Raw genomic sequence first — 25148 nt, 5'->3', positions numbered from 1 at the left:
CGTCACCTGCGAATGGGATTCTCTGTAATCCTGGCTAGTTTGCGGGGTAGTCTGGGGAAGGCTGGCCCGGAAAGACCCACACCCCAGATTTTAGTATTTCTCGCCGAGAATTTCCCTCTCAGACACTGGCAATCGCTCATATTGCAACGGGGAAGCTGCCCCGATAGAGATCCATGCCGAAATACCTCAAAAATCAAACTCTCGATGCGCCCGACCCGTCGGACCGCACTTGATAAGCCGGTCTTTGTTCATTTGCCGATATGTATAACAAGGATTCGAGATGGGATTTTCCCCTATCACATCCAGAGTTCTCGCATCGGCAGGCATCGAATTGTCTTAGACTCTCTGTATCGGCTTCTACGGCTATTGTGCAAGCTCGGATTCTGGGGATCATGACTCTGCAGAGAAAAGAATCCTGAACAGCAGTCCGACTGGCTGTCGCCCGGTGACCGCAACGGCGAATTTTGATTTCCGAGAATTATCTTGATGGCAGGGATCTGCCAATGATAACGGATGAGCGAATAGCTGGAGGTTTCCTATCTAAGAAAAGGCAATTGTCTGCCTGAGGGCTTTTCCTATGGTAGTATGTCCCTGAGATTCTGATTGTCTTTGCGTCATTACGGAGTGGTTGCCATCAGGGGCAAGTATTCAATAAGTCAACTGGCAATGCTTCCTTTCCTATATCTAAGATGGTTATTGGAAAAATACGCATTGGGCGCTTCCGATCGATGTGGATTTGCGCTTCTAGTCCTTTCTCTAGCAATTTTCAAGGGGCCCGACCGCGCTCTATATCTCTGCTTGCAGACAAACCAAGTTGAAACAATTCGGTGGTAGAGAAGGAAAATCTTCCAGGGGAATTACCATATATGTGATCAGAATCCACTGTTGCCTTTCTCAATATTGGCTGTCTGTCGAGGTCATGTTCTTACGGATTGCCCCTGTTGATGCCAAGCAGAGTCACATGATTTGGGGCGTCTTGCAAGGCAGAATGCACGTGACATTTACGAGCGTGGCGATGCAGGCGCCAACCTTATTTCCCTATCCCAAGCTGAATGAATGAACATGCAATATTTCAGTCTACACATACATACAGGTTTTTGACAACTTTTTTTCCACCGTTCTGCGGGTATTTGGTCAAAAGAACCATGTCTTCAGAGCACACACCTTCCGACGATACATCCTCCACATCTGGAGATGCAGGGACAAATGATGCCAAAAGGCTACAGAATGTCTTTCGAGTGACACTTCAACCCAAAAAGGAGATATCTGGATTCCATCCTCGACGGGCTCATAAAAAGTCTCGAGCCGGCTGCTCAACTTGTAAAAAGCGAAGAGTCAAGGTACGTTCCATAACTAAATACATATCAGCCTCGGTCGCTAAAGTATCCAAGTGTGATGAACAAAGGCCGGAATGTTTGAACTGTCAGAAAAGAGGCATCACATGCTGCTATACTTCGGAGGAAATTGTTCGAAGTGATACAAATTCCTTGAACAGAAAATTATCCAAAGAAGTGCTGACTTCGACTTTATTCTCTCTCTCACTTGACAACGTCACAAAAGACATTCAGGAGACCCTGAGCCTGGATATCAATTGGAAGTGCGCTGCGTTGCGGAATCAAAATTCCATATATTCTATGGGTACCGTGGCATTCCATAACTTTGTTAGATGTTCAACGGCGACAATAGTTAGCCGTGCAATTCGGAATGTAATGAGAACCGATATGGTACAGGTCTCCTTCTCTGTGAGTGTTCCCTAAATGCCATCTATCCTCTCTGCAAAACGCTCTAATGCAGCCCGACAGAGCTCGCACTTGATGTACACCATTCTCGCAGTCGGCATGCTACATCTTAATCGGGCCTCGCCTAGCAAGGAGCGATCTATTGCAGAATCATATTTCTGGCAGCACGCCCTTCAACATTACCAAAAAGCTTTATCATCAAATGTCCGCAAAGATAACGTTGATGCCCTCCTATCCAGCTGTATGCTCATGAGCGTCATGACCGTCTGCCCTGAGAATTTTCAACCCACAGATTCCTGGGTCCTCACGAACAGACCAGATGCCTTGAATTGGCTCTGTCTACAAAGTGGACTCCGGTGTATTATATCTCTCGCTTCCCCATATATACCATCCAGTATCTGGGCGACTGCATTTGCAGGAATCGGAAAAGAAGAAGACGAAATATTCGACAACGTCCAACAGGGTCGTGAAGGTCTTGATCCGGATTTGGCGGATCTTTGCGAGATCGATGATTTTACGACGGAAAACACCAGCATTTATTACAGTCCACTTCGCATCCTCACTCCCCTGTTGAAAGTAGAAAGGGACGCCCCGAACTCTGGGCATTGTACTTCTTTCATGGGCCGGTTAGAGTGCGACTTTGTCAACCTGTTGAAAGAAAGAGATCCTCCCGCTCTTATCATTCTGGCGCACTGGTTGGGTCTCATGTGCTGCTTGTCACAGTGGCAGCCATGGATAGAAGGGAGACTAAGGGGAGAGTGCATTGCGATCTGCATGTTTTTGGAACATAGTAACGATCCCCGGGTTTTACGACTTTTACAATTTCCTGCGGAAGCATGTGGATATAAGCTCCATAACGTTTCATGAGTGTCTGATCATACAGCCTGGAATGACATATTCCCATCACCAATCTTTGAAATACCAGAAAATCAGTTCTAAATAACGCTGCGAAAACCTCATCCCATTGGAGATGGCTGGAGGTCGTTGAAGATTCCATTAAACCAAATATCAAAGTCAATCTCATCCTGATTCCAGGAGAATTGCATTTCATTGGCGTCCACACTCCGAAAGTCATCCGGGCTGTTACCGGGAAATTTGCCAAATGCCATATCGTCTTCAGGATTTAAAATCACCCGGCTCAAGGTCGAAAAGTTGGCAAAGACCCGGTTAAAGTCAATGTGACCACCGCGTTTCCTTTGTCTGGCTCCAAAATGGGCCTCTTCGGCAATCAGAATGGCGTCGATAAGAGCAACACCACGCTGGGCGAGAACATCGTGATTTCGTAGAGCGAGACGCTCGCGGGCAGACAAAACGGCCTCTCTGTACATCTCTATTTTCCCATCAGATGGGTCCTCTACCGTAGCATTCACCTCGAAGCATAGAATGACCGCAGCAGTAATAGCAAAGGCAGTGTGTGTCCAGATCGACAGGTCTTCCTCCTTGGCGATTGTCTCGTGTTCACGCAGGATTGTCATCGCGGCTGCAATGCAGGTACGCCTTGAGTGGCCATAGTTTGGGTCGTGAAATGAGCGGAATAGAAATGGTCGGTGTATCATGATGATCTTTTCAGCCGCCGTTATGGCAAGACTCCGACGGACAATACTAAGCCACGGTATTTTCGACTCTTTGGCCTTGTCGGGTCGTAGAAGAAAAGATGGTATACCTTTAACCACAGCTCTCATTTTCTGATCCACCTGCAGTATATGTTCATATTGTTCGCGACGAGACTTGCGCTTGCTCATTGGGCCAAGTCCATCAACTAAACCTGGCATCAGAGCAGCCAATTCAACGAGCACCCGCACGTAGGTGCTGATAGTGGGAATATTGGTGGGGAGTTCAGTGAGGTTCTGCTCATCGGCATTTAGAGGGCGACCGGTTGAATAATGCAACGGAGAGATGCTGTAAGTATCCGTAAAAGGTATGGCAAAGTGGTCTTGAATAATCATCTGACACCATACTCGCCTTCCAACTTCCCGCTCCACGCGTTCTTCCCATTGATCTCGAGTGTGTGTTAATGATGAAGGGTGGTCTTTGATTTTGTGAAGTCCCAAGCACTCGGCAATTCGAACGGCAGCATTGAACATTGTAGCGTTCAATTGGCTGAGACCAAGGTTGTGCGCAACCTCCGTCGATATGACAATGGCCTGAACAGAGCAGATGGAAAGATTATTCAGAAAATGCGAATGATACAACGTTTGAACCATGGCGGAGAAAAGCTGCTGGGCGGATTGCATGCTCTCTAGATCGACGTCGAGCAGGGTTTTAAGCTTTCTGCTATTTTGAATTGAATTGACCGTACAACTCAAGACAGAGAGGTAGAGTGCTATCCAGAGAGGATTGTCGCATCTTCCTGTGCTCCAGAATAGATCACATTGTTCGAGGAACGTCTCTCCGTGGAAGCAATTGTGATGCCAGGCCAAATGGCCGATATGAAACTTGACGAGCTTTTGAGCATCGTTTGATATGGGCACGAATACTAATGACTCCAGAGCAGATCCATGTATTTGGAAAGACCCGTTGTTCATCGATAGCATCTCCGGGTTATCTCGACGATATTGACAGGCGCATCTTCTGTGGGGGAAGCATCCTGCAGAGTTCCGGCCCCAAGCAAGATGCTCTATGGCTGTAAGAATTGGTGGATCTGTATTCTCAGGAGGCGCTTCGGCCAGTCGATGCAGGGCCTGCCTTTCGTCAAACTGGTCGGGTTGCTTGATATCCTCCTGCAGCAAGGCAGAAGTATTTTCATCGGTCGGTGGCGTTGATGTCCCAGTCTGTAACTGGGAGATTCTATCTTTCAATCTTTGAGCAATATCAGGCAGCTTGTGTGTGGAGCCAGTATCCAGCTCCGCCAGTATTGAGGCCAAGAATTGAATCTCAGACGCATGTTGCACAGTATTTCGCCGGAGTCGCACGGCCTCCACTGAGCACTCGAGATTCAGGCGGCGACATCTAGAACAGGGGATTTGCTTGTCGCATTTTCTTTTCCGCTTGGTGCATTCTAGGCCACGTCAGTCTCATGTACATAACTCCACTCGGGACGGGAACGGATGATCTACCTCGACACGCGAGGGGCCGCCGCTGCGAGACGCGGAGTGGGCCAGCAGCATCAGCTGACCCGGTCATGGCATTAGTGGATGTATTTTGAAAGAGAAAACAGTCGTGTTTCGACGATGCTCCCCTTTTTCTGCTCGTGGCCGTTGTCGATATCGCGAGGGAGACGGAAGGAACCTCTGCGGGCGAGTGTGACGACTCGACCGCCCCCGCACTGGCAATCGGCCAATCACAGACCCGCGATATCGGTGGTCGGACTTTATCGGACGCCGGCTGATTGGCGATTGTGCTGACATCGACATGAGACTCGTCCTGTTTGGACAAAGTTGTCAAAGCACTTTGGAGAAAGATTCCGTCTAATTTTTACTATCTGCACGGAGATCCTTATCACAACATCTTACACCAAATAAGCCATTTGCCTCCTCTAATGTCCGGCCAGCAGTCTCGGGGAGCAGAAACCAAACCCATGCGATCCCAAAAAGCGTCACAGTCGAAAAGAACCAGAATGTTCCGGTTGGTTGAAAAGTATCCTCCAGTAACATGGATTGTACAGCCTATTAACGTCAGCTGAATAACACTGGTAAAAGGAGGCCAATCAGCCTTGGACACGCCATACTGGTTGCCATAGTGAAAGCACATCAAAAGACTCGATCCGGTGGCGCGCACATGCAGGGGAAATATCTCTGCATTGATGAGAATCTCTATTGGATTTAGCTCCATCCTATTGCCCATCCTATTCCGACAAGATATATGAATACGATCGCGGCAATTGCGGCCCGATCGGTGGATGGGGACTCGCCATCGGATGCCTGACTCGACGCTAAGAAAGAACGAGATGTACAGCATGGCGACCAGCTGAATAAAGGTTCCAGACATCAATGACTCCTTTCGGCCCACACGTTCAATTAGCAGGATTGCACAAAGTAGCGATGCAACAAATTTCACGGCACCAAAATTGCTGTGACAAACAGTTTTTTCCGACTGTCCTGTCAGGCCCAGCAAGGACAACAGCTCGGGTGCATAGGCTTCAGGCAATCAGCAACACTGTCACAACATTGATCTTCTGAGGAAATACACACTTGTTATTGAGTTGGCTCCAAACCACGGGCTGAGAATTTGTTCGGGGATGACAAAAAGTACTCTCTTCTGGTTGGTCGTGACTGCCAGCAACTCCTTGAGTGAGTATATCCAAGATTTGTACACGGTAGTCCCTTGATCAGTGTCCAACTGGCTCTGAATACTCTCTATCTCGAACGAGATCTCTTCGTGCTCGACCGGGAGACCCCACAGCCTCCCTAGGGATCGCCTAGCGTGGTCGGTTCTCCAATTTTGCATAGTCGTTGAGGACTTTCTTCACATGAAAATGAAGATACACCCAAGACGCCTGCCACGATAACCTGTATGCTTTGCGGTATGATCCATTGCCGAGCAGTGCTGTCAGAAATGTGCAATGCAGCTCCCCAAGCCGAGAAGTGCTGCAACCGTCAGCACAGCATAGCTTTTCAACGCACTCTCTAACTCACCCCTACCATAATCCCAATATACTCCTCCATCCCGAACAGCGACACCAGCATTCCCCTAGCATAGGCCGGCGCAACTTCAGCCAGGTACGTCGGCACAATTACACCAGCCTGTCCAGTTCTAAGACCCATAATGAATGGGCCTGCGTATATTTGTCCGATGCTCCCACTAGAAGTGATCACAATCACGACACCGATCGACCAAAGTAGACAAAACTGTCGCATTGACCAGAGCATGCCGATGTGTTCGCAAAGAAGAAAGGCGATCAGGGCGCCCGGAATACTTCCGATATGGACCATCGATGTGATATTCGAAAGGCGGTTGGCTTGCTGAGATGCATCGAGATAGCTGGCACGAAGATTAAATCCTTGGATGAATGATTCTTGCGCAACTGTGGTGGAAATGAGGCCCTCGTCAAGTCCCGTGGCATGAGTGGCTTAGCATCTTCCGTTCAATTTTTGCTCAATTCTCCTCCTTCTTACCCCTTGACATTCCCAATAGCCCGAAACAAAAGGCTGCGCATAGCAGCGGGAAAGTGAAGCACCTTGACGAGGGGGCCAGACTCCACTTCGCCTCGTAGGGCTGAAGAGACGGGTTTTAATGATGCAGTTTCCCCTGGGCACGAACATTCTAGCTAGCGGACGACAGTCTCGAAAAATGGAGACAAGTCCTGGTTCATAGATTGCCTTGATAGTTATCTTGTTGCCTGGCATTTGGCGGGTCGTAAGAGCGAGATCCACCTGTGCCGTGATGTACATATTGTACGTATCGGTTGAATCGCGTCTCTAATTGCGCTTAGTCTTAGATGCGACCTGTGTCTATCGTACAAAAAGCCCAAAACTCTATCGCATACAGTTTCACGCCTTGCGATGCATTATGGAATATGACTGTCGCTCTCAAATGGCAGCGTTAGCTTGCGCCTTTGCAGCCTTAATCCTTCTCTCCTCCCTTTCGCTGAAACGATCACCGAAAAGCTGAAGATGCGGTCGCATCAAAATGGTATATTTGACAAACTCCTCCATGCAATCAACCAGACGATCCCGATTCCCACTAGGCTTGAGCCTTTGATCTCCCGGTTGGCCTTCATCCGGGAAATGAGTGTAGGCCTGTGGGATGGAGGATTGGTTTGGGATAGTAAACATGCGCATCCACCGGCCGAGAATACGCAAGGAGTTGACTGCGTTGAAAGATTGAGATCCGCCGCAGACTTGAGCGATGGCAAGTGTGCGGCCTTGAGTTGGACGGACGCTTCCAGTGCTTAAGGGGATCCAATCAATCTGGTTCTTGAACACTGCGGTCTAGTAATGGCGAAGCATCGTTAATATATTTGATGCTATAATTCGGTATGAATGTAGGAGTAGTACTTACCAAGTTTCCATGCTGCTCGGGGGAAACCCAAAGATGTCCATCACTCCAATTACTGAGTTCTCTGAGCTCCTGGACTTTGGCATGGTTATGATCCCTGTCATTCTTGACTGGAAGACCTTCAGGATCGAAGACGCGCACGTCACAGCCGAGACGGAAAAGAATTCGTGAAGCTTCAAAGGCCACGAGACGGGAATATGACCTCGAGCGAAGACTGCCGTAAAGTACAAGCACCTTTAACCTCTGGTTGGTGAGTCGGAGGTTACTTTCAGCCAGTTTTAGAGCAGTGGTTAGCTCGAGGCTCTCCACCCAGTCTTCGGCGGCATCTTCGGAAAGAATAAATGGTCGATAGTTCTCACGAACCTCGCTGTTGTCTTCTTTAGGACTTAATGCGAGAGTCTGCAGGCTATGCGTTTCTCGTGTTTCATTTGAGCCATCGAGTTGAATCGCAGATGCCGTTGATTGTTGAGGAAGAGCGTGAACAGCCATTCTTGAAAAGCCGTATTGAGTGAATGGTTGCCTTGAGAGAAAGATTGGTCTCGATGTTATCCCCAAGAATGGTCTGAGGAACGTGAGCTTTAAACTATGAGAAAAGCGCATATCTGCATTAACAACAATCGGAATGAAACGACCGTGGACATCTCGTTTTGTGCAAAGCATAAGTTGAAAGTCTGTCATTGGCAGATGATGATTGGCTGGTGGTTACTGAAATACCTGCGGTATTGACAATACAGATGTCGCGATATCAAGCCGAGTCAGAACTCTAATCCAAGGCTTGGGGCGAACTTGGCGCAGGATTTATGTGTATTGTCATTACAGTTCCCCGTATCATAATCGAAGGGTCAGTCATATTGAAAGCCACGTTCTTGATGGTAATTTAAGTTCGAATTTATTCCGGACTTTTCCATGACCACATTTCTCTAATTTGCGATCTCATTTGAACTGGACAGATGAAGAAAGTCAACAATACCACGGAGAATGAAAGCAGCTCCCCCACATTGACTCGCGTCCGCGATAATCAACGGCGATCGCGTGCTCGTCGCAAGGAGTATATTCAAAGCCTCGAGCAACGGCTACGATCTTTTGAAAGCCTTGGAGTTGTCGCATCCAAGGAAATCCAGCAAGCAGGGAGAAAGGTTGCGAAAGAAAATGCTCTTCTCCGATCACTGCTAGTGCTTCGTGGGGTGACTCAGGATGAAATCGAAACCTTTCTCAAGTCACACACAGAAGATACTCCACGAGTTGTCCCAAGCCCAGCATCTGCAATAAGTCGTCCCGTAACGCCATCGCTTGGGCCATCTATATATTTTGGCGTTTCACAAGAGATTTCCGATGAGAAGTCAAACACTTTACCGATCGCCCAAGATATCGATGAACGCCAGGTCACTTTCCATGGCCCACCTATTGAAGTTCGTACATTTGCCAATGGGCATGAATTGACAATGAACCAAACTTCAACACCACAGCCGGCCAACATACCTGCGAATATATCGGCAGTCCAACAATTCAATAGAGCCCATCGTGAGAAAGGTCATTTCACATCGTGCGAGAGCGCCGCCAGGATGATTGCCAGTTTGCGAGGCGATAGCGATACCCATGACCTACGATCGGAGCTTGGCTGTGGTGGGGAAGCAAGTTGTATGGTCAAAAATTTGAATCTCTTCGAGATGCTCGATAAATAATACTTCACTCTTCATGTGGCCTCAATTAATATGTTTGATACCCTGTCCATGTAAAGCAGGATCCGCTTCTGAGCCGCTGGAATGATGACCACCAATTATCGAGGAATCGCGGAGTTTGTTTCATATTCGTTCTGTCGCCCTCTTTCTGAGGAGTTCAATCAGATGAAACAAATGGGGAGATATCGCCTTTACAGTCGTTGAATCCCATCGAGGTAGATCATAGGCTTGGAGATATATGTCTCTGAATTCCGAGAAGGGAAGATTAGACTGTGCATTCACTATGTAAACCCAGAGGTTTGCCGAGTCAAGGCAAAACTCACGGCGCTACCTGATTCTCATTATTAACAGTTTATACTCCAGCGGGGAAATCTCCGCTCAAAAGATACCGTGCACATTCCCCGGAGTCTGGGCACGCAATCCTGTTATACAACTGCCGTGATGGTTGTCCCCCAATGCAGCAGCCCTTGCCTAATGTCCCGATGGCCCGCTATTGGATGATTTCCAAGGCGAAGCTTTGACATAACAACTAATACATAGATTGACCCGATCGAGCCTATTTCTTCTGTTCCAGCCCGATTTCAAGGCAGGGCCAGAAAGCAACCCCACTCCGTCCAGTCGGTGACGAATGGTTATAGCCAACTGGCTCCAGGCGGAGCAACTCGTAGTCATCATAGCCAACGCCGAAAAGTATTGTCCTCCGTATACCTCAGTCCTTTATCCGAAGAGAAGGATCAAATCGGGGGAACGCGGGGAAGAATCACGACATCATTCCTCTTGGGGCAATCCCACGCGTCCAGCACAGGCCGACTTGTCAAGTTGTCACCACTTTTTCGCATAACCTCACCGTTCTTCTAGAACGCCTTTTTGTTCCTGGAATCTCAGGGCGATCATTGCGGAAGTATGCACCAATCAGAAGCCCCGATGTATCACCGGCTAGAGCCGGTCAGATTTGATTGGTCACCACTGCCGACGAGGGGTTACGATCTATAAAAATCCCCAAAAAAGCAGATGGCCTTGATATGCACTTGTTGGGCGATAAGATGGTTGGCATTACATGATTTCGGGTCGGGAAACTATATCTGTGGGATTTCATATGGTTCATATACTCTTCCCTTCTTCCCAACCTCTTTTTCGCCAACTTCTTTCCCCTTCATTTGAAACCTGCTTGCCTGTACCCCTTCACCGGAAAGCATATTAGGGCTTTGTGTCTGGACTGATCCACAGTAAGTGCTTTCATGTTACAAGGCAGACACTGCCCCGCGTTGAATTTGTTTTATCTAATCGAGGATGTGTTGTGTCTCTAGATCGATTTCGAGTCCGGGAGGGGGAGACAATTTCCTATCTTTACAAGTACACTTGCTCGATTTGTTCTATCCTTATATCCAACTTCTACCTGCCTATCCGGTCTCGCCAATAGAGCCTGACAATTTTGTCGGCTTGATTTGAGCATTACACTATGAACCACAATATGAAAGACCAGACCCTGCCCCTGGGCATCCACCGAACGGGAAGTCGACTTGCTGAACTTCTCGTGGCCGACACCCTTGTGGCAGCAGGCTCATCGGCCCTCATCACCCCAGCGGTGATGATCTTTGACCGGTATGTTTCATCCTACACAAATATTTCATCCTAGTAACTGACCTTCGGCTAAACAACTCCCAGACTCGTCGTTGAAAAATCCTTCTATAACCAGCCCATGTTCCCGGCCTTCCGCCGACATCTATGGTTCTCCATTACACAGCCCGCTACATTTTTAACGTCTCGACCTAGCCTGTTGGTCTGGTCACTCTATACCGCCACCTTTGCAACCGCCAATATGTCCGAGACCCTGCTGAGCAAGGTCTACCCGAAGATCGACCATGCGATTGCGGGCATGACCACGTTTGCCTCGACGTTTGTGGTCAACTCTTCCGTCGGAATTTGGAAAGACGTGAAATTCGCCCAGCTATTCGGCCATAAGAATAATGCTCCTCCTTCTCCTCCATCCACGACAGCTACGCCAGCGCCAGCTCCTTCACAACCCCTATCTGCATCAACATCTACATCTGCATCTGCATCAACCTCTGCATCCACTACATCCGCATCCGCATCCAACACACCACCTAAAACCGACTCATCCCTCCCCAAAACCGCTCGTTCCATCGGCCGCACTCGCATCCCCCCTCGCCACGTACTCCGCCTTCCTCCTCCGCGACGGCCTCACCATCTTCGGCTCCTTCAGCCTGCCCGCCATGCTCTCCACGGCAATCCCAGACTCCGTCGCCTCCCAGGAATACCTCAAGATCCTGATCGCTCAACTCGCCATCCCAGCCTCTATCCAACTCATCAGCACCCCGATCCACCTCTTCGGTCTGGACCTGTACAACCGGCCCCAATCCATGCCCACCAAAGAGCGCATTGGCCGAATCAGTCGTGACTGGATCGGTGCATCACTGCTACGCATGTGCCGCATTATCCCTGCGTTTGGTATTGGTGGGTTCCTCAATACGGAGGGCCGTCTTTATTTGCACGATCAGTTGGATGAGCGGCGGATGCCGTCATGAGCTGGGCTTACGCTTTGCATATTGCATATAACTTTGAACATAACATAGCATTTCTTATAGAAATTATAGATCAATATACCCTTTTCTTATCCCTGTCCTTCTCGCTATACGGCCAGTCACCTCTCCATTTTTCCCGAGCCTGATCGCGTGTCAGCTCTTTGTGGCATTGGCATTGTCATTGTGGGGTGGACGCTGCTTATCGGTTCGTTCATCGTGAATGCCATTATCAAACAAACCCCACTTGCCGAGGCGTGGCCGGCCCGGAGCCCGCTTGTAACCGGACAGTGTGCAGCAGGGCACCGTCCACTCGTTAAATGGTGGGAAAGGTTCAAGGATCTTGCGTGTCATGTTGCTATGAGATTTTATTGGCTTTGTATATGGCTTAAGTCTTTCCCCGCGTTTTACAGGGCGGATCAGAAACCCGGTCAAACCGCTAAAGTGTACCCGGCTCATGACCGAGAGATTTCCGATTTCAGGCCGAAGGGTCCTGAAAAAGTAATCTTCTGGACTCTTTGAGACTTGAAGAATCTGGGGTACAGTAGTCGGTTTGCTTTGACACGGATATATTAGGTATAGATGTAGAGTCTTTGATTGGCTTCTTCGTCTGAAGTATCCGGATCCTACAAATTTGGATCTCCAGTCACTTGTCTCTGGTTGTCCTCTTGCATTCACTGATAGAGGTCTTTTCAATGGAATATTTTGTTATTTTCCAAGATAAATGTCTTTTATTTGAGTAAGGGTGGCAAGTAGACTCTCCGGAGAGCAAGGTTGAATTCGCTGGCCGCAGCTGTCCCATGAAACGCTTCACATAAACTTGGAAGGACCATTCACAAGCATTTTGGAGTAAATATCAACATACAAAATTCATGTCGGGAAGCGTAATGACAGACAGCAGTGTCGCTTGAAGAACCAGGCTCTGCTGGTGAGAAAGATGCTCGGATGCAAAATTTGCTCGCCAATCACAAGGTCAAGCCATCCTCGTAATTTACGTCTATTTCAACTGATCCAATTAAATGGCGCTGGTGGGGCTGGCTATTGCTGATGATTCCAAACACTTGTGGGGCACGTATCCCGTTTATGCCATAGACCTTTGGGAAACATGAAGATCGCGGCACCTACTTGCCTCTATTCAAGAGAATGGTTTTTACTAAATGAATCCCCTCTTTTGTTGAGTACCTATTGATAGGGTGAGTAAATGGTGTATATATACCCCGTTGGTAACCTTGTTATTGATATTTTCTTCGTTCCTCCCTCATTCTAAGCTTGGCAACCTTTCATCCAAAATCAACACCATTCATTCCCTTTGAAGCACCTATCACAAGACCAATCAAAATGATTCAAAACACTATCCTCGACACAATCGGAAACACTCCACTCTTAGAACTGCGCCATATCTGCCCTACAAATGGGGCACGCATTCTCTTGAAAGTGGAGAGCCAAAATCCAACGGGAAGCATGAAAGACCGCATGGCCTTGGCGATGATCACAGCCGCCGAGTCCGACGGACGACTCAAGCCTGGCGGGGCAGTCGTCGAGTACACTGGCGGCAGCACTGGCGTATCCCTTGCGTTTATCTGCGCCGTGAAAAATCACCCACTTCATCTCGTTTCGTCTGACGCATTCTCCAAAGAAAAGCTCGACCACATGAGACTTCTAGGCGCCAACCTGACTATCCTGCCTAGTGAGAATGGCAAGCAAACGGAGAAACTCACAAAGGACATGATCGCCGAGGCGCATCGCATTGCGAGGGAGACTGGCGCATATATCACGGCACAGATGGAGAATACCGATCAGCTGCAAGCATACACCACATTTGCAGATGAGATTTGGGAACAGTCAGGCGGTTGTATTGATGGGTTTGTTCAGAGCGTAGGATCCTCTGCGTCCTTTCGTGGAACTTCGGAGAGTTTGCGCCTGCGGAATAAGGGTATAACTTGTGTTGCTGTTGAGCCCGCGGAATCTGCTGTACTTTCGGGGGGGCCTTCTGGCTCGCATAAAATTGACGGCACGGGAGCTGGCTATATTGTGCCGTTATGGTATGATGGTGTGGCCGATGAGATTGACCAAGTTTCTACGGATGATGCGAGAGCAATGGCTTTTCGATTGGCGAGAGAGGAAGGCTTGTTTTGTGGTACTTCTACTGGGGCTAACGTCACGGCTGCGCTGCGCCTGGCAGAGCGCCTTGGACCACATGCCACTGTTGTTACTATCATGTGTGATACCGGTATGAAGTACTTGAAGGCTTTCTCGCGGGAAATTGATGCGTGACAGCCAAATTAACATTTCAGTAGCATGCGTCACGAGAAGAATCAAGACGATGGGTTCATCTGGCCGTCGCAAAATGGAATTTAAGGATCAATTATGGAAATACTTGTGCTGTAGATGATAACAGTGGACTTTGATACCCTTTTAATCTGTTGGAGTTCCTGGTGTGGTCTTTCTTCATTTTAGTTATCTCACCCGATGAGTCGGTTTCCTGAAAGGACGGGAGGGTTGTGTTGATCAAAATCACACTACGACATCTAGTGCCCATACAATTAAACACGTCCTATCATGCCATGATACTTTTCACCATTCGGTCGAGAAGCTGCATATAAAGAAACGACTATCAGTTATTTTATCGGGGTCCGCCGGAATACATCCCCTGATTGATGAGTCATGCAAATTCACAAGTCGAAAAATTGACCTTCGATAGCGGCCAGTCTTGGCTTTTACGAGCTTCCGAGTGCTTTCACTGGACAATAGGGTCTCTATGCAGCTCGCTAACAGTCGACCATACTTTTTCTAGTCTAGCGTTAATTCAGCTACTGAATTACTTAAATAGATTCAATAATAAATAAGGGGTGATTCACTTCTCGCCCGATAAGATCCTTAGATCTTCGGTTCCTGCCAAGCTTTGACAGGAGGACTCTGATTGAGTCATCGCCATCTTTAAAACACTCTCTGAAGTTCGAACACTTTAAATTTCCCCCACGTCTACCTCCATCGACACTTTCCATTCCATATTCACCAATTGATCAAAAAGAGTACAAGTCATGTCTCTCCCCAAAGAACCCCGCTCCTGGCAAAAACCAGGCTTCTTCATATCAACCGATAAATCACTCCTTTCAATCCCAGCCATCAACCACGCATTCGGCCTAGACATTATATACTGGGCTCAGCCCGTTCCCGACGACGTCATGCAAAGCATAGTCGACAATTCATTCTGTTTCGGTCTCTACGAGATCGTCACCAGCCACAAAGACACCACGGATGCCTCTCAACAACAACAACAAGAACCAACCTTCCAAGCAGAAGATCTGAAGCAAATCGGGTTCGCGCGCATTGTCGGCGATATGGTTACCTTTGCATATCTCACGGATCTTTATGTTTTACCGGAGTATCAGGGTCAGGGTGTTGGAGGGTGGATTATTGATTGTATTGGCGAGATGTTAGAGGAGATGCCATATTTGCGGTGGGCGATGTTGAGGACTTCGATGGAGAAGAGTCGGGATGCGTATGTGAAGAGGCTTGGGATGGCGGTTCTGCAGTCTGGAGAGATTGAAAATGGGCCTGTTATGATGGGGAGGAAGGGGAGGAAAGGGGGTCCTTGATTTTGTCGATACTACGTGGTTTTGTATAGGCTCACGACTTAATGATATCGAATCTATGTGTCTGAAGAAAACTATACTGGAATGACTGTACGGTTTCGCGCAGAGCCGCAAGTGGGGGCGGATTAAACGGTGAGCGTATAGCGAATAGTAGGCTCGCTGGTTGACTAGCTTGTTACATGATGACTCTGCCCCAGGCTGACATGGGAGATGATCATCCTTCAAGTCTATCCTACAAATAACAACAACCCTGCCCTAATCCATTCCGAAATTATAAACTCTCTCACGACTCCTCGTCATCACAAAATATCTCCATCAATCACTCCACAATGGCGTCTCTCAACATCCCCCCATCTTTCCTCAAAGACCCCCTCCAAACGCAACCATCCACCCATTAGACTTTACAAAAACCACACCCCCAATCGCAGCATACAAGAACCACTTCGCCGCCGTCATCGACAATTTCATGACCCCAGCCGAATGCACCCAACTCCTCCATCTAGCAGGCGAATCCGCCCATCCCCCAAACACCACCACCACCACCACCACCACCACCAGCAACAACAGCAACAACAGCAACAACAACAACAACAACAACAACAACAACAACAACAACAACAACAACAACAACAACAACAACAACAACAACAACAACAATAACCCCCTCGAACCAACCTGGGAACTCGCCCTCGTCAACGCCGGCTCCGGCACCCAAGTCCTCTCCTCCAGCCGCAAAAGCAGCCGCTACATCCTCGACTCCCCCGAAATCGCATCCCGACTCTTCACCCGCCTAACACCCTTCCTAACCTCCTTCGGACTAACCCGCATCGAAAACCAGCCTCTTATCACGGGTCTTGGTCCCGTAAAACGGGGGGAGGTCTTTGTGCTGGCGGGGTTGAATGAGCGGATGCGGTTTTTGCGGTATGAGGGGGGTGATTATTTTCGGCCGCATTGGGATGGGAGTTATGTTGATAGGAATGGGGGTGGATATGGGGATGGGAGGGAGAGGAGGAGTCTGTTGACGGTGCATTTGTATTTGAATGGGGAGGGGGAGCAGGATTGGAAGGTTTTGGGGCCGGAGGTTGAGAAGGTGAATCGGGAGATGTATCTTTTTGAGGGCGAGGATGGGATGGTGGATTTGAGGGAAGTCGCTGAGGGGAAGAGAGAAGGGCATAGAGATGGAGAGGGAGACGGAGGAGAGGGAAATGGTAATGGTGATGGGAGGAGTGGAAGTGGGACTGGCCGGGAACAGGAGGCATTACTTGGAGGTGCTACTTCCTTTGGTGATGACTATCGAATGAGAGATTCGGTGCGAGTGTTTCCTAAGACGGGATCACTGCTGATCTTTCAACAGCGCAATCTGATGCATAGTGGTGATGATGTTTTTCGCGGAGTCAAGTATACGGTTCGGACGGATGTGATGTATACCCCAGAGAAATAGGAATAGAGAATGGGTAGAAGTTCATGTCAAAGAGGCAGTAGCCCTCAATAAACCAGATGAAGAGCAATCCATAAGATTCGGGATAGAGGACAGTCCTCAATGTGTACCTAGTTAGAGATAATTAACTAGTTAGATCTACACTACCTAGTTAACTCATGGAGTTAACTAGCCCGGTTGTTAAGTGTCATGACTAATCTCGGCCCGCGCACTGCCAAAAGCCCGAGCTTACGAGCTGCGGGGACCGAACCCCCACTTTAGATAATCGCCTTTTAGCTGCATACGTCATATTCCCATGTCACGAAATCTTCGATATAAATCACTCCATGTAGCCTACAATTCTTCAATATTTACAGACCAGCTTAAAACCAGTCTATTCAGTCAAACACTCCTTCCAATTCCACACCCAGTCCTACTACCACTACTACTACTACCTCTACCACCATGGCACCAACAAACAACCTCGCCTTCACAGCCCCGCTAAACCCACCAAACACACCAACCCGCCTCTCAACCTCCCAAATCTGGGCCGGCCTCCTCCTCAAATGCCGCTCCGCAGAAACCTTCGTGCCCGCCGCCATCCAATCCACCACCGTGCTCAGCGACACCATCGACCCGACCACCAGCAACACAGTCGTCGTTCGGGAAGTGCTTTTCCGCGAGTCGCAGCAGCTGGTGAAGGAAGTCGTCACTGCCTTTGAGCCTTGTCGGGTGGAGTTTGAACAGCCGGATGGGAGTCGCATTAGTAATGTTGTTAGTGAGGGGGCGGATGGGGAGTTGTATTTGACGTATATTTTTGAGTGGAGACATCCGGGATTGAGTGAGGAGGAGTTGGAGAATGCGTTGGTGAGGGAGAGGCGGATGAGTCGGCAGGCTGTGGAGGGGACTATTAATGTTTTGAGGAGGCTCGTAGAAGAAGGGAAGCTTTGATTGGAGATAGCGTCGTCCTGTGATATGAGATGGGAAATGTGAAAATATGATGCTTTGTGAAAGTACTTTTACTCGAGGGACTATCAAACTACCTTAACCTTAATTTTAATCCCAAGCTTATTGTATCCTGAGCTTATACCCTGAAATACATACTCCTTCTAAACCTCCGGCACAGCAATCACTCCCTCCGAAACCCTCACAGCCGACCCCGTCAATTCCACCTCCCCAATCGCCCCCTCCCCATCCAACACAACATTAACCCCAATATCACTCCTCCGGTCCATCTCAACCCCTTGCACAAAATGATACCGATACGCCTCTCCCGCCTTCCCCTCCGTCAACGCCAAATAAGACGCAAGTCCACTCGCCGAGCTCCCCGTCGCCGGATCTTCCAATGCACCCAGCATCATCCGCGTGCGAATCACTTTTTTGCCCGTGACATCGTCATCTACGTCCCGCACAAAGAAGTACACGCAGATAAGTCCAGATTGCCAGCCAGCATCGAGATACTGCAAAACCGAGACCAGATCCCCGCCCGTGGCGCGGGGGACGGCGGCTAGAGCTTCAAGGGTGGGCAGCTCGATGAAGGTCTGACTCATGCCATTAACGATAGAGAAGAGAGGGAAACTAGTTTCCTCGGTACCAGTAGCCGAAAAGTACGGCTTCAATGTTGGATGCAGGTACAACAGATCCGATAGAGGGAAGCGCTGTGCATGAATGCGCGTGTTATGCGCAATCTTAGCAGCGACAGTCCCGCTTTGCGCGTCTTGAATGGTAATTGGGATTTCACCGGATTTGGTGATGAGGCTGGTGACTTGGCCTGCGTTGGCGGTTGCATTTGCGTCTGCGCCGGATTGGCAGAGGAACCAGTTTGCGGCGCCGATGGTGGGATGGCCGGCGAAGGGGATTTCGCATTCAAGGGTGAAGATGTCGATGGTGCGCTTAGTGGGGTCGGTGACTGGGTGGACGAAGATGGTTTCGGAGAGATTGAATTCGAGAGTTATGATGTGCTTTTGGCGTTGGGTGAGTTGCTGGGTTGGCTCTTCGGGTAGGAAGACTACGGCGAGTTGGTTGCCGCTGAAGGGTTTGGTGGTGAAGACGTCGAGAGTGACGAACTTAAGTTGTGTCATGGTGAGGGTTGGTTGTTTGAAAGGGAGAAGAAATTGGATTCAGATCGTATTCTCGAGTCCCTTTGGCTGCAGCAAGAAAGATATAGCTCCTTGCCCACGCCCTTGACTCATTTCTGGTGGGGTTGCCGATGCCGAAGGTCCCGCTTAAACTCGGCAGCCGACAAGGTCCAACACCAGGATCCATCTACAAAATCGTCAGAGAGTCATATGGAATGACTAACCAGGCATTGATCTTAACAATTTCTTCTTAGCAGGATACTAACTACCAAATCAATCTAAATCATCCATTTATGGCACCACAAATTCATCCGCATGCCCCCTCTCCCTCCCCCAACTCTTCATCCCATCAATCAACGCCCTCGCAAATCCCTCGTGATACCTCAATCCATTCTCTGGCCACGCCGGCCGCCCAGCCCTCCAAATAGCCCATTTCTCAGCCATAACCCCCTCCGGCGCACGTAGCAATCCCGTCGCAACATCTACAATCTGCGGCCGTTCCTTACACCAGTAGAACACCGTCGCACCACACGTCCCACAGAACGTCCGCACTACATCCTCCGTCGACTGGTAGGCCTTGGATGATCCGACCAGGAGGTTTGATGGAAGCGCTGGCGAGATGTGGTCGACAGGCACGAACATCCAGCCGATCACGTTAGTCCCCGTGGTGAGACGGCAGTCGTCGCAGACGTCCATGCTGGCTAGCCAGCGCTTTTTGTCGATGGGGGAGAGCCAGCCTGTACTTTCTTCGCTGGCAATGAAGGAGTCGCGGGGTCGAGAGATGTGGAAGGATACGCCGCCGCAGTGGCATTGCGCGAGTAATTTCTCGTCTGCACTGGCAGATGCATCTGCATTGCCCTCGTGAGAAACAGGTTTGTCCATAATTGGAGCTGACGCAGACGGATTCGTAGAAGCAGAAGCAGAAGTCGCAGTCATAGTCTTCGGTATATCCAAATCCACCATATTCAACACCTCCCCATCCACACTCCCAAAAACCCCGGACAACCCCCCATCCCCGGTAGACCCAGGACAAATATGCGAACTAAACTTCCAAACGCCCTCCTCGCCGCGATTCGCATCATAGAGCGACGACGAAATCATCCACGACACATCCTTCGTCAACGAACTATCACCAATATGGCAACCACAAGTACTGCAGAACCATTTCCGCGAACGAAAGGATGGATGCGTGTACGAGGTGAGCTTGTCTTTGCCGGAGGGCGCGATGAAGTCCAGATCGACGCCGTCAGGTAGGGGTGCATGGAAACAGCATGGTGCGCCGTGGACGTAGCGGCAGATTGTGCAGTGGCAGAGGTGGATTTTGAGGGGGAGGGATTCGAGGGGGAGTGTTATGGTGAATTGGATGGCGTGGCAGTGGCAGGATGCTTTGAGGGTTTTGGTTGGTGCCATTGTTGTAGGACGCTTGTTGTGGTGATGATGGCGGTTAGTTTATCGTGGTTGTCAGAAGAGTATGAGAGGACCTAGTAGTGGCCCTAGTGGGGGAATGATCGATTCTTTTTGTATTCTTCAAATGATCCAAATCTACTAAACCTTCAAAGACGGAACGCACGGGCCGGTATCCCGTTATCCTGCAAAGCTCGTATTGGGAGTCATACTCGCAGGATCTGGATGTATCGGATCAAGGCAAGAGTAGATTGCATGCAGCTGTATCATTCGTCGGGTCGGGGATCTAGCTACTTCCATCTTAGTTGGGTTGGGTGATCTTTTACCCCGCGATGATGCCCAGACTCTGCCTAAAGTTTGCTTCTTGTTGGTTATTAATTCGAAGAATAGAAAACAGTGGGATGAGCAAATGTCAATCTCTAGTTAGGATGGCGATTGGTAGACAGTATACTCGTAGGTATGTAGTCGGATTAGCTTTGAGGGCATACACGGGAAATCTACTTACATCATTACTCGATCGTCCATGAGGTAGTTAGCCTCCGGTATCAGAAGGTGGTGTCTAGTCCTATAGACCATCGCAGGGTTCTAGTTCAGTCCTCTATCGTTTGACTTTGTCCAAATCAAATGGTACAGTACTAAATCCTGAGAACTATTTTACTCGGTGCACTATAACTACTTCCATGTATGACATTCTATCCAAACAGACAGGCCCTCGAGCTGGGCAATCCATCGAATTAATATCCAATATTCCATAAATAATGTACTCATCAAACATATAGGCATGCAATATAACCCAAATGCCCGAAACTAGGTATCCTCGTATCCTCCATTTACGACTTTGTTACAATTCCTCCCCAATGCAAAACGCCTCATAAGGTCATCATAAAACATATCGTCCGCAAGCTCCACAAGCTGCGCATTTCCTTTCCTTTACTCAGAATCACTTTCAATGACGAACCCGCCTCGCATGCGGCGACTAGAAGGCGCCACGAGCGTTTCTTCTTCATCGTCGCTGTCGACGGGTGGCTCGGGATCTGTGGGCTTGGTTTGTCGATCCCGACTGAAGACAAGATCATCGTCGAAATCCATCTCATCTTCCGTGGAAGTGAGTGGCGTGTCTTCGTCTCCGGCTCCGTGGCTGGTAGAGATTTCCTGCTGAGAGCGAGGCGACACATCGTCCAGATCAGCCATGAGGATGTCGTCGTCATCGTCACCGTCACTGCCCGTAGATCCTGATCCACGACGGCGTCGTTTCGACTCGGTAGCAGTTGTGTCACTTTTGCGCTTACGAACACTCGCTTTCTTGCCCTTGTTCGTGTTCTCTGACTGCACCTGTTCAGTATCACCCATGAGGATGGCTTTCTCAACATTCCGCGCTTGCTCCTTGCGCCGTTCTTCTTCGAGGCGGAAGAACTCCCGGTCCGCTTCCTCGTCAGTCTCGTCGTCGCTAGCATGGATGAACAGATCACTTTTGATCTTGCTTTGGCGGGCCAGCGCATTGGCAAGACGGGCCTGGCGACGCTCCTCCAGAATTGCATCATCCAGGGGTTCCTTTTCAGCGTCATCGACCTTGCGTGTCTTCTTCTTGCGCTTTTTCTTAAGCTCATCTAGTGCATTAGACTTTGTCCGAAGGTTCGGCGGGAATAAAGGCCCATCGGGAACATCTTCTCCTTCAGAATCCGATCCAAAGTGCACGTCGAGTGTGCCCTGAGCTAGGCTTTCCCGCGCACTGTTTGTCTCCTTGCGGCGGAGCAGTTGGCGAGGATCTTCGGCGCTGCCCTCGGGTATGGGATTCTCGACTGACTTGTTGATGGTGGAAATAATCCCGTTCAAATCAGTCGATGACATGGCCGCTGGAACGACCCATTGAGCACCGCGCACGTCCTCCTGGCCAAGTCGCTCGAGTCCGACAGACTCCATAAGTAGACGGAGCTTGGCGTTGGAAAACATGGAATTCTCGACGAAATCATCACTAGGTTTGACGTCTGCATGAGTGTTAGTTAGCTGCTAGTTTCTCGAAGTTGTTTTGAGAATCAACACATACGAATCAAGGGGTTGGGTGTGCTGGTAGCTTCAGGGTTCTCTGCACGACGAGCTTCGTCACCAGCCTCCCAGGCCTCGCGTTCGAAGGCGGCCGATTTCAACACATCTACGAGCCACGTCACGAGATCCGCCCGCCCGTCAAGGACGAGGGCACCCACCACCACACCCTGTTTGGCCTCCTTGGTGAGAGTCTCCTTAGAAATGAATTGGAGCTCCCCCCGGGGCCGCTTGGAAGTAGACATGGTCTGTCGTTCATGCCCGAACTCAAGATAGTAAACCGTCGAGTTCATCTTGCTGAATAGCAACTCTGTGATCAGGGCAGGCCGTTGATCAATCCTCTTCACCAATCGACGAATGATCTGCCGCACAAACTCCTCCCATTCTTTGAAAACCGGTTTGGTAGAGTCCATAGCTCCAGGGCCCTTGATCATCCGGTGGAATAGGTTGATGATGTCCAAGCGGAACAAGAGGGTGGTCATCTCCTGTTTGAACGCGACGCGGTAGAAGTAGCGGTGGGCTCGTTTCAGTTGCTCCGAATTCAACTCGCGATAGAATTCAGTGAAAGCGACAAACGTGTTCACACAGCTTTGATTGCAGAACTTGGCAGCAAATCGCTTGAAATCAAATGCACGCTCCTTGGTCACCTGCGCAGAATCAATCAAGTCCTCGTCTTCAGAATTCAGGTCCTCCTCGTTCTCTTCACCATCTTGGCCTTCAGCCTGAGCGGCGTCCTTCTTGCGCTTTCTGGCTCGCCGCTTAGATCGAACTTGCAAGTCAACGTTTGTCTTGGAATAACGCTCCAGCATGCGTAAGAAGACATGTGCAAGCTCCGTTGCAGCATCCAGATACCCAAACCCTTGATCTTTGTATCCTCGCACGATGGAAATGATTCGGTCGTGCGTAGTTTCTTCGTAGAAGATTCGGTTCTGAATATTATCGGCAATTTCTTGATCTTCCTCAATCGGGGAGAAGGCCATTTCCTGCACAGTCAAAAGGATTTGCGTAAAGCATCGCATCTGTGCAGTCAAGTCGTCCCATTCCTTGTTGTCCAGGCTATTTTGCATGGCCCTGTTCAAGGAGATGAATGTTTCCTGGTTCAACACACCAGCAACCAAACCATAGCTGTCTGGCTCCACCTCCTTCGCAGACTTCCCATTCTGGGCATGCTGCATAACCTGTCGGGCACGTCGCGCACGCTCAGCTTCAAGGAACCAGCCGACTGTGTAGAAGAACTGCCGAGCATTGATCGCTGTTACCCGTTCCGCCTCCCGCTCGATCGCCTTTCGCACATGGGTGAACAGAGGGTTAAAGCCGGAGTCGAGGAACTCTTCCACGAATGTTCGGAAGTTTTTCGTCGCTAGTAATGAGAGATGAGCAGGAATATTAAAGTCATTGTACTGGACGCCATCGTCCTTCTTTCGGCGGGGTCGGGGCTTTTTCCACTTCTTGGTCTCATCCATTTTCTGCAGACTGGCTTGGTCGTCTCGCAGAATATTTTGCCCGGAAACCGTAGTCACTTTATGCTCGTCTCGTTTAACCCAGATCATGGTCCCAAATCTACCATGTCGAGTAGGTGCATTCCTGGCGTATTCTCGCTTGACCTGGCTCTCTTTGCGGAGAAGATCGCCAAGCTCGTCAGATCGTTTTGCCTTCCGTTCCTCGTCGTTCAGGAACAGCTTGTCAACATTGACACCCTTGACTAGGTGAAACAAGATCTCGAGTAAGACCACATCCTGCTGGTTGAAGTCATCGGCGACATTCGAGCACATGGTCAGAATGAGCGCAAATGCATCTTGGTCTTGGAACGCATTGATCGTGGCTGCGCGAGATGTCTCCTCCTCGTCACCTTCGGCCGCAAGTCGATCATTGGTGGTGATAATCGCAATATTTCGCAAGAGATAGAGCATCAACTTGAGGATCCCATCATCTCGGGACTCGCGCTCGGACCGGGGGATAGCCATGCTCGGAAGGGCAATGCGGATGACGGCACGCAAAAGGTTGGATCCGCCATACTTGAGAATGCTGCGCTTGTATTGCACTTGGATTTGCTGAATGTATGGAGTATGGCGGTGGTGGTTGGCGGTCATCTGGCTGTGATACTCAGCGGGCCAGGTCAAAGGTACCAGCAATTCCACTGCTCCGGTCAGCCCTTCAGTATCCTTAAATCTCCCATGGTATATAAGGTCGTCACTTACAGCATGCTAAAGCAACTCGTGTCATATGCTTGCTGTTTTGTCCATTGGCCCACCAGATCGAGAGAATTGGAAGTAGATCACCAATGACCAAGTTGGCTTCTCCGAGACATCGCACCACGTCCATTCGATTGTTCCTTTGGTCGTAGAGCCTCAGCCATCTTCTAATGTCACGAAGACAGGAGAGGGCATCATCTCCAAGCATATAACGGTCTGCATCTTCGCCATTGAAACCACCCAGCTAAAGATGAGGTCGCGTCAGTATCCCGGTCAGTCTATAATCAGGAGAGAAAGTCACAAGGATCACATACCGCGGTAACCAGGCCGTAAACATGGATGCGCACGTCCGGGTCAATGACCTGGACATCATGGCCCACGGAGGTCACCTCCTGCTCCATGGTGGGAATACCTTTTTGTTGAGTATGGACCACTTGGAGCGCACTGTAACTCGAATGGGACAACGCGTCTCGGACGCGTTTGCCTCGGCGATTCGGAGAAACTGAAAGCGCCGCCCGCTGCCGAA

At 49.5% G+C, this 25148-nt stretch overlaps 12 protein-coding genes across 12 annotated transcripts; 6 read left to right on the top strand and 6 right to left on the bottom strand.

Annotated features, from left to right (window-relative positions):
• Positions 1 to 2695: 2695 nt before the first annotated feature.
• On the bottom strand, positions 2696 to 6610 carry N7458_000424 (MFS transporter/GAL4/fungal specific transcription factor domain-containing protein; the record flags this gene model as incomplete). The annotated part of the gene is made up of 8 exons (XM_056903818.1): positions 2696 to 4737; positions 4796 to 5102; positions 5192 to 5344; positions 5457 to 5491; positions 5549 to 5815; positions 5870 to 6085; positions 6166 to 6265; positions 6314 to 6610. The coding sequence occupies 8 exons, from the start codon at positions 6608 to 6610 to the stop codon at positions 2696 to 2698; spliced, it is 3417 nt and encodes a 1138-aa protein (XP_056771585.1).
• A 597-nt stretch (positions 6611 to 7207) lies between these two features.
• On the bottom strand, positions 7208 to 8165 carry N7458_000423 (uncharacterized protein; the record flags this gene model as incomplete). Its single annotated transcript, XM_056903817.1, has 2 exons — positions 7208 to 7609; positions 7680 to 8165. 2 exons carry the CDS (start codon positions 8163 to 8165, stop codon positions 7208 to 7210), a joined length of 888 nt encoding a protein of 295 aa, XP_056771584.1.
• A 461-nt stretch (positions 8166 to 8626) lies between these two features.
• On the top strand, positions 8627 to 9358 carry N7458_000422 (bZIP transcription factor; the record flags this gene model as incomplete). Its single annotated transcript, XM_056903816.1, has 1 exon — positions 8627 to 9358. One exon carries the CDS (start codon positions 8627 to 8629, stop codon positions 9356 to 9358), a length of 732 nt encoding a protein of 243 aa, XP_056771583.1.
• Positions 9359 to 10814: 1456 nt separating this feature from the next.
• Positions 10815 to 11901, top strand: N7458_000421 (uncharacterized protein; the record flags this gene model as incomplete). The annotated part of the gene is made up of 3 exons (XM_056903815.1): positions 10815 to 10957; positions 11021 to 11288; positions 11353 to 11901. 3 exons carry the CDS (start codon positions 10815 to 10817, stop codon positions 11899 to 11901), a joined length of 960 nt encoding a protein of 319 aa, XP_056771582.1.
• A 150-nt stretch (positions 11902 to 12051) lies between these two features.
• N7458_000420 (uncharacterized protein) lies at positions 12052 to 12249 on the bottom strand (the record flags this gene model as incomplete). The annotated part of the gene is made up of 1 exon (XM_056903814.1): positions 12052 to 12249. The coding sequence occupies one exon, from the start codon at positions 12247 to 12249 to the stop codon at positions 12052 to 12054; it is 198 nt and encodes a 65-aa protein (XP_056771581.1).
• A 984-nt stretch (positions 12250 to 13233) lies between these two features.
• On the top strand, positions 13234 to 14169 carry N7458_000419 (PLP-dependent cysteine synthase family protein; the record flags this gene model as incomplete). The annotated part of the gene is made up of 1 exon (XM_056903813.1): positions 13234 to 14169. One exon carries the CDS (start codon positions 13234 to 13236, stop codon positions 14167 to 14169), a length of 936 nt encoding a protein of 311 aa, XP_056771580.1.
• A 767-nt stretch (positions 14170 to 14936) lies between these two features.
• On the top strand, positions 14937 to 15494 carry N7458_000418 (GNAT family N-acetyltransferase; the record flags this gene model as incomplete). Its single annotated transcript, XM_056903812.1, has 1 exon — positions 14937 to 15494. The coding sequence occupies one exon, from the start codon at positions 14937 to 14939 to the stop codon at positions 15492 to 15494; it is 558 nt and encodes a 185-aa protein (XP_056771579.1).
• A 463-nt stretch (positions 15495 to 15957) lies between these two features.
• N7458_000417 (uncharacterized protein) lies at positions 15958 to 16932 on the top strand (the record flags this gene model as incomplete). The annotated part of the gene is made up of 1 exon (XM_056903811.1): positions 15958 to 16932. The coding sequence occupies one exon, from the start codon at positions 15958 to 15960 to the stop codon at positions 16930 to 16932; it is 975 nt and encodes a 324-aa protein (XP_056771578.1).
• Positions 16933 to 17373: 441 nt separating this feature from the next.
• N7458_000416 (SRPBCC family protein) lies at positions 17374 to 17859 on the top strand (the record flags this gene model as incomplete). Its single annotated transcript, XM_056903810.1, has 1 exon — positions 17374 to 17859. The coding sequence occupies one exon, from the start codon at positions 17374 to 17376 to the stop codon at positions 17857 to 17859; it is 486 nt and encodes a 161-aa protein (XP_056771577.1).
• A 158-nt stretch (positions 17860 to 18017) lies between these two features.
• Positions 18018 to 18989, bottom strand: N7458_000415 (PhzF family phenazine biosynthesis protein; the record flags this gene model as incomplete). The annotated part of the gene is made up of 1 exon (XM_056903809.1): positions 18018 to 18989. One exon carries the CDS (start codon positions 18987 to 18989, stop codon positions 18018 to 18020), a length of 972 nt encoding a protein of 323 aa, XP_056771576.1.
• A 288-nt stretch (positions 18990 to 19277) lies between these two features.
• On the bottom strand, positions 19278 to 20396 carry N7458_000414 (GFA family protein; the record flags this gene model as incomplete). Its single annotated transcript, XM_056903808.1, has 1 exon — positions 19278 to 20396. The coding sequence occupies one exon, from the start codon at positions 20394 to 20396 to the stop codon at positions 19278 to 19280; it is 1119 nt and encodes a 372-aa protein (XP_056771575.1).
• Positions 20397 to 21320: 924 nt separating this feature from the next.
• tof1 (putative DNA repair protein (Tof1)) lies at positions 21321 to 25023 on the bottom strand (the record flags this gene model as incomplete). Its single annotated transcript, XM_056903807.1, has 4 exons — positions 21321 to 22375; positions 22435 to 24567; positions 24629 to 24866; positions 24937 to 25023. 4 exons carry the CDS (start codon positions 25021 to 25023, stop codon positions 21321 to 21323), a joined length of 3513 nt encoding a protein of 1170 aa, XP_056771574.1.
• Between the last annotated feature and the right edge of the window lie 125 nt (positions 25024 to 25148).

The sequence above is a fragment of the Penicillium daleae genome, assembly GCF_028827525.1.
Source record: "Penicillium daleae strain IBT 16125 chromosome Unknown utg000001l_segment0_segment0, whole genome shotgun sequence".
In the NCBI taxonomy this organism is placed as follows: Eukaryota; Fungi; Ascomycota; class Eurotiomycetes; order Eurotiales; family Aspergillaceae; genus Penicillium; species Penicillium daleae.
This window is presented reverse-complemented; position numbering and strand designations above follow the sequence as displayed.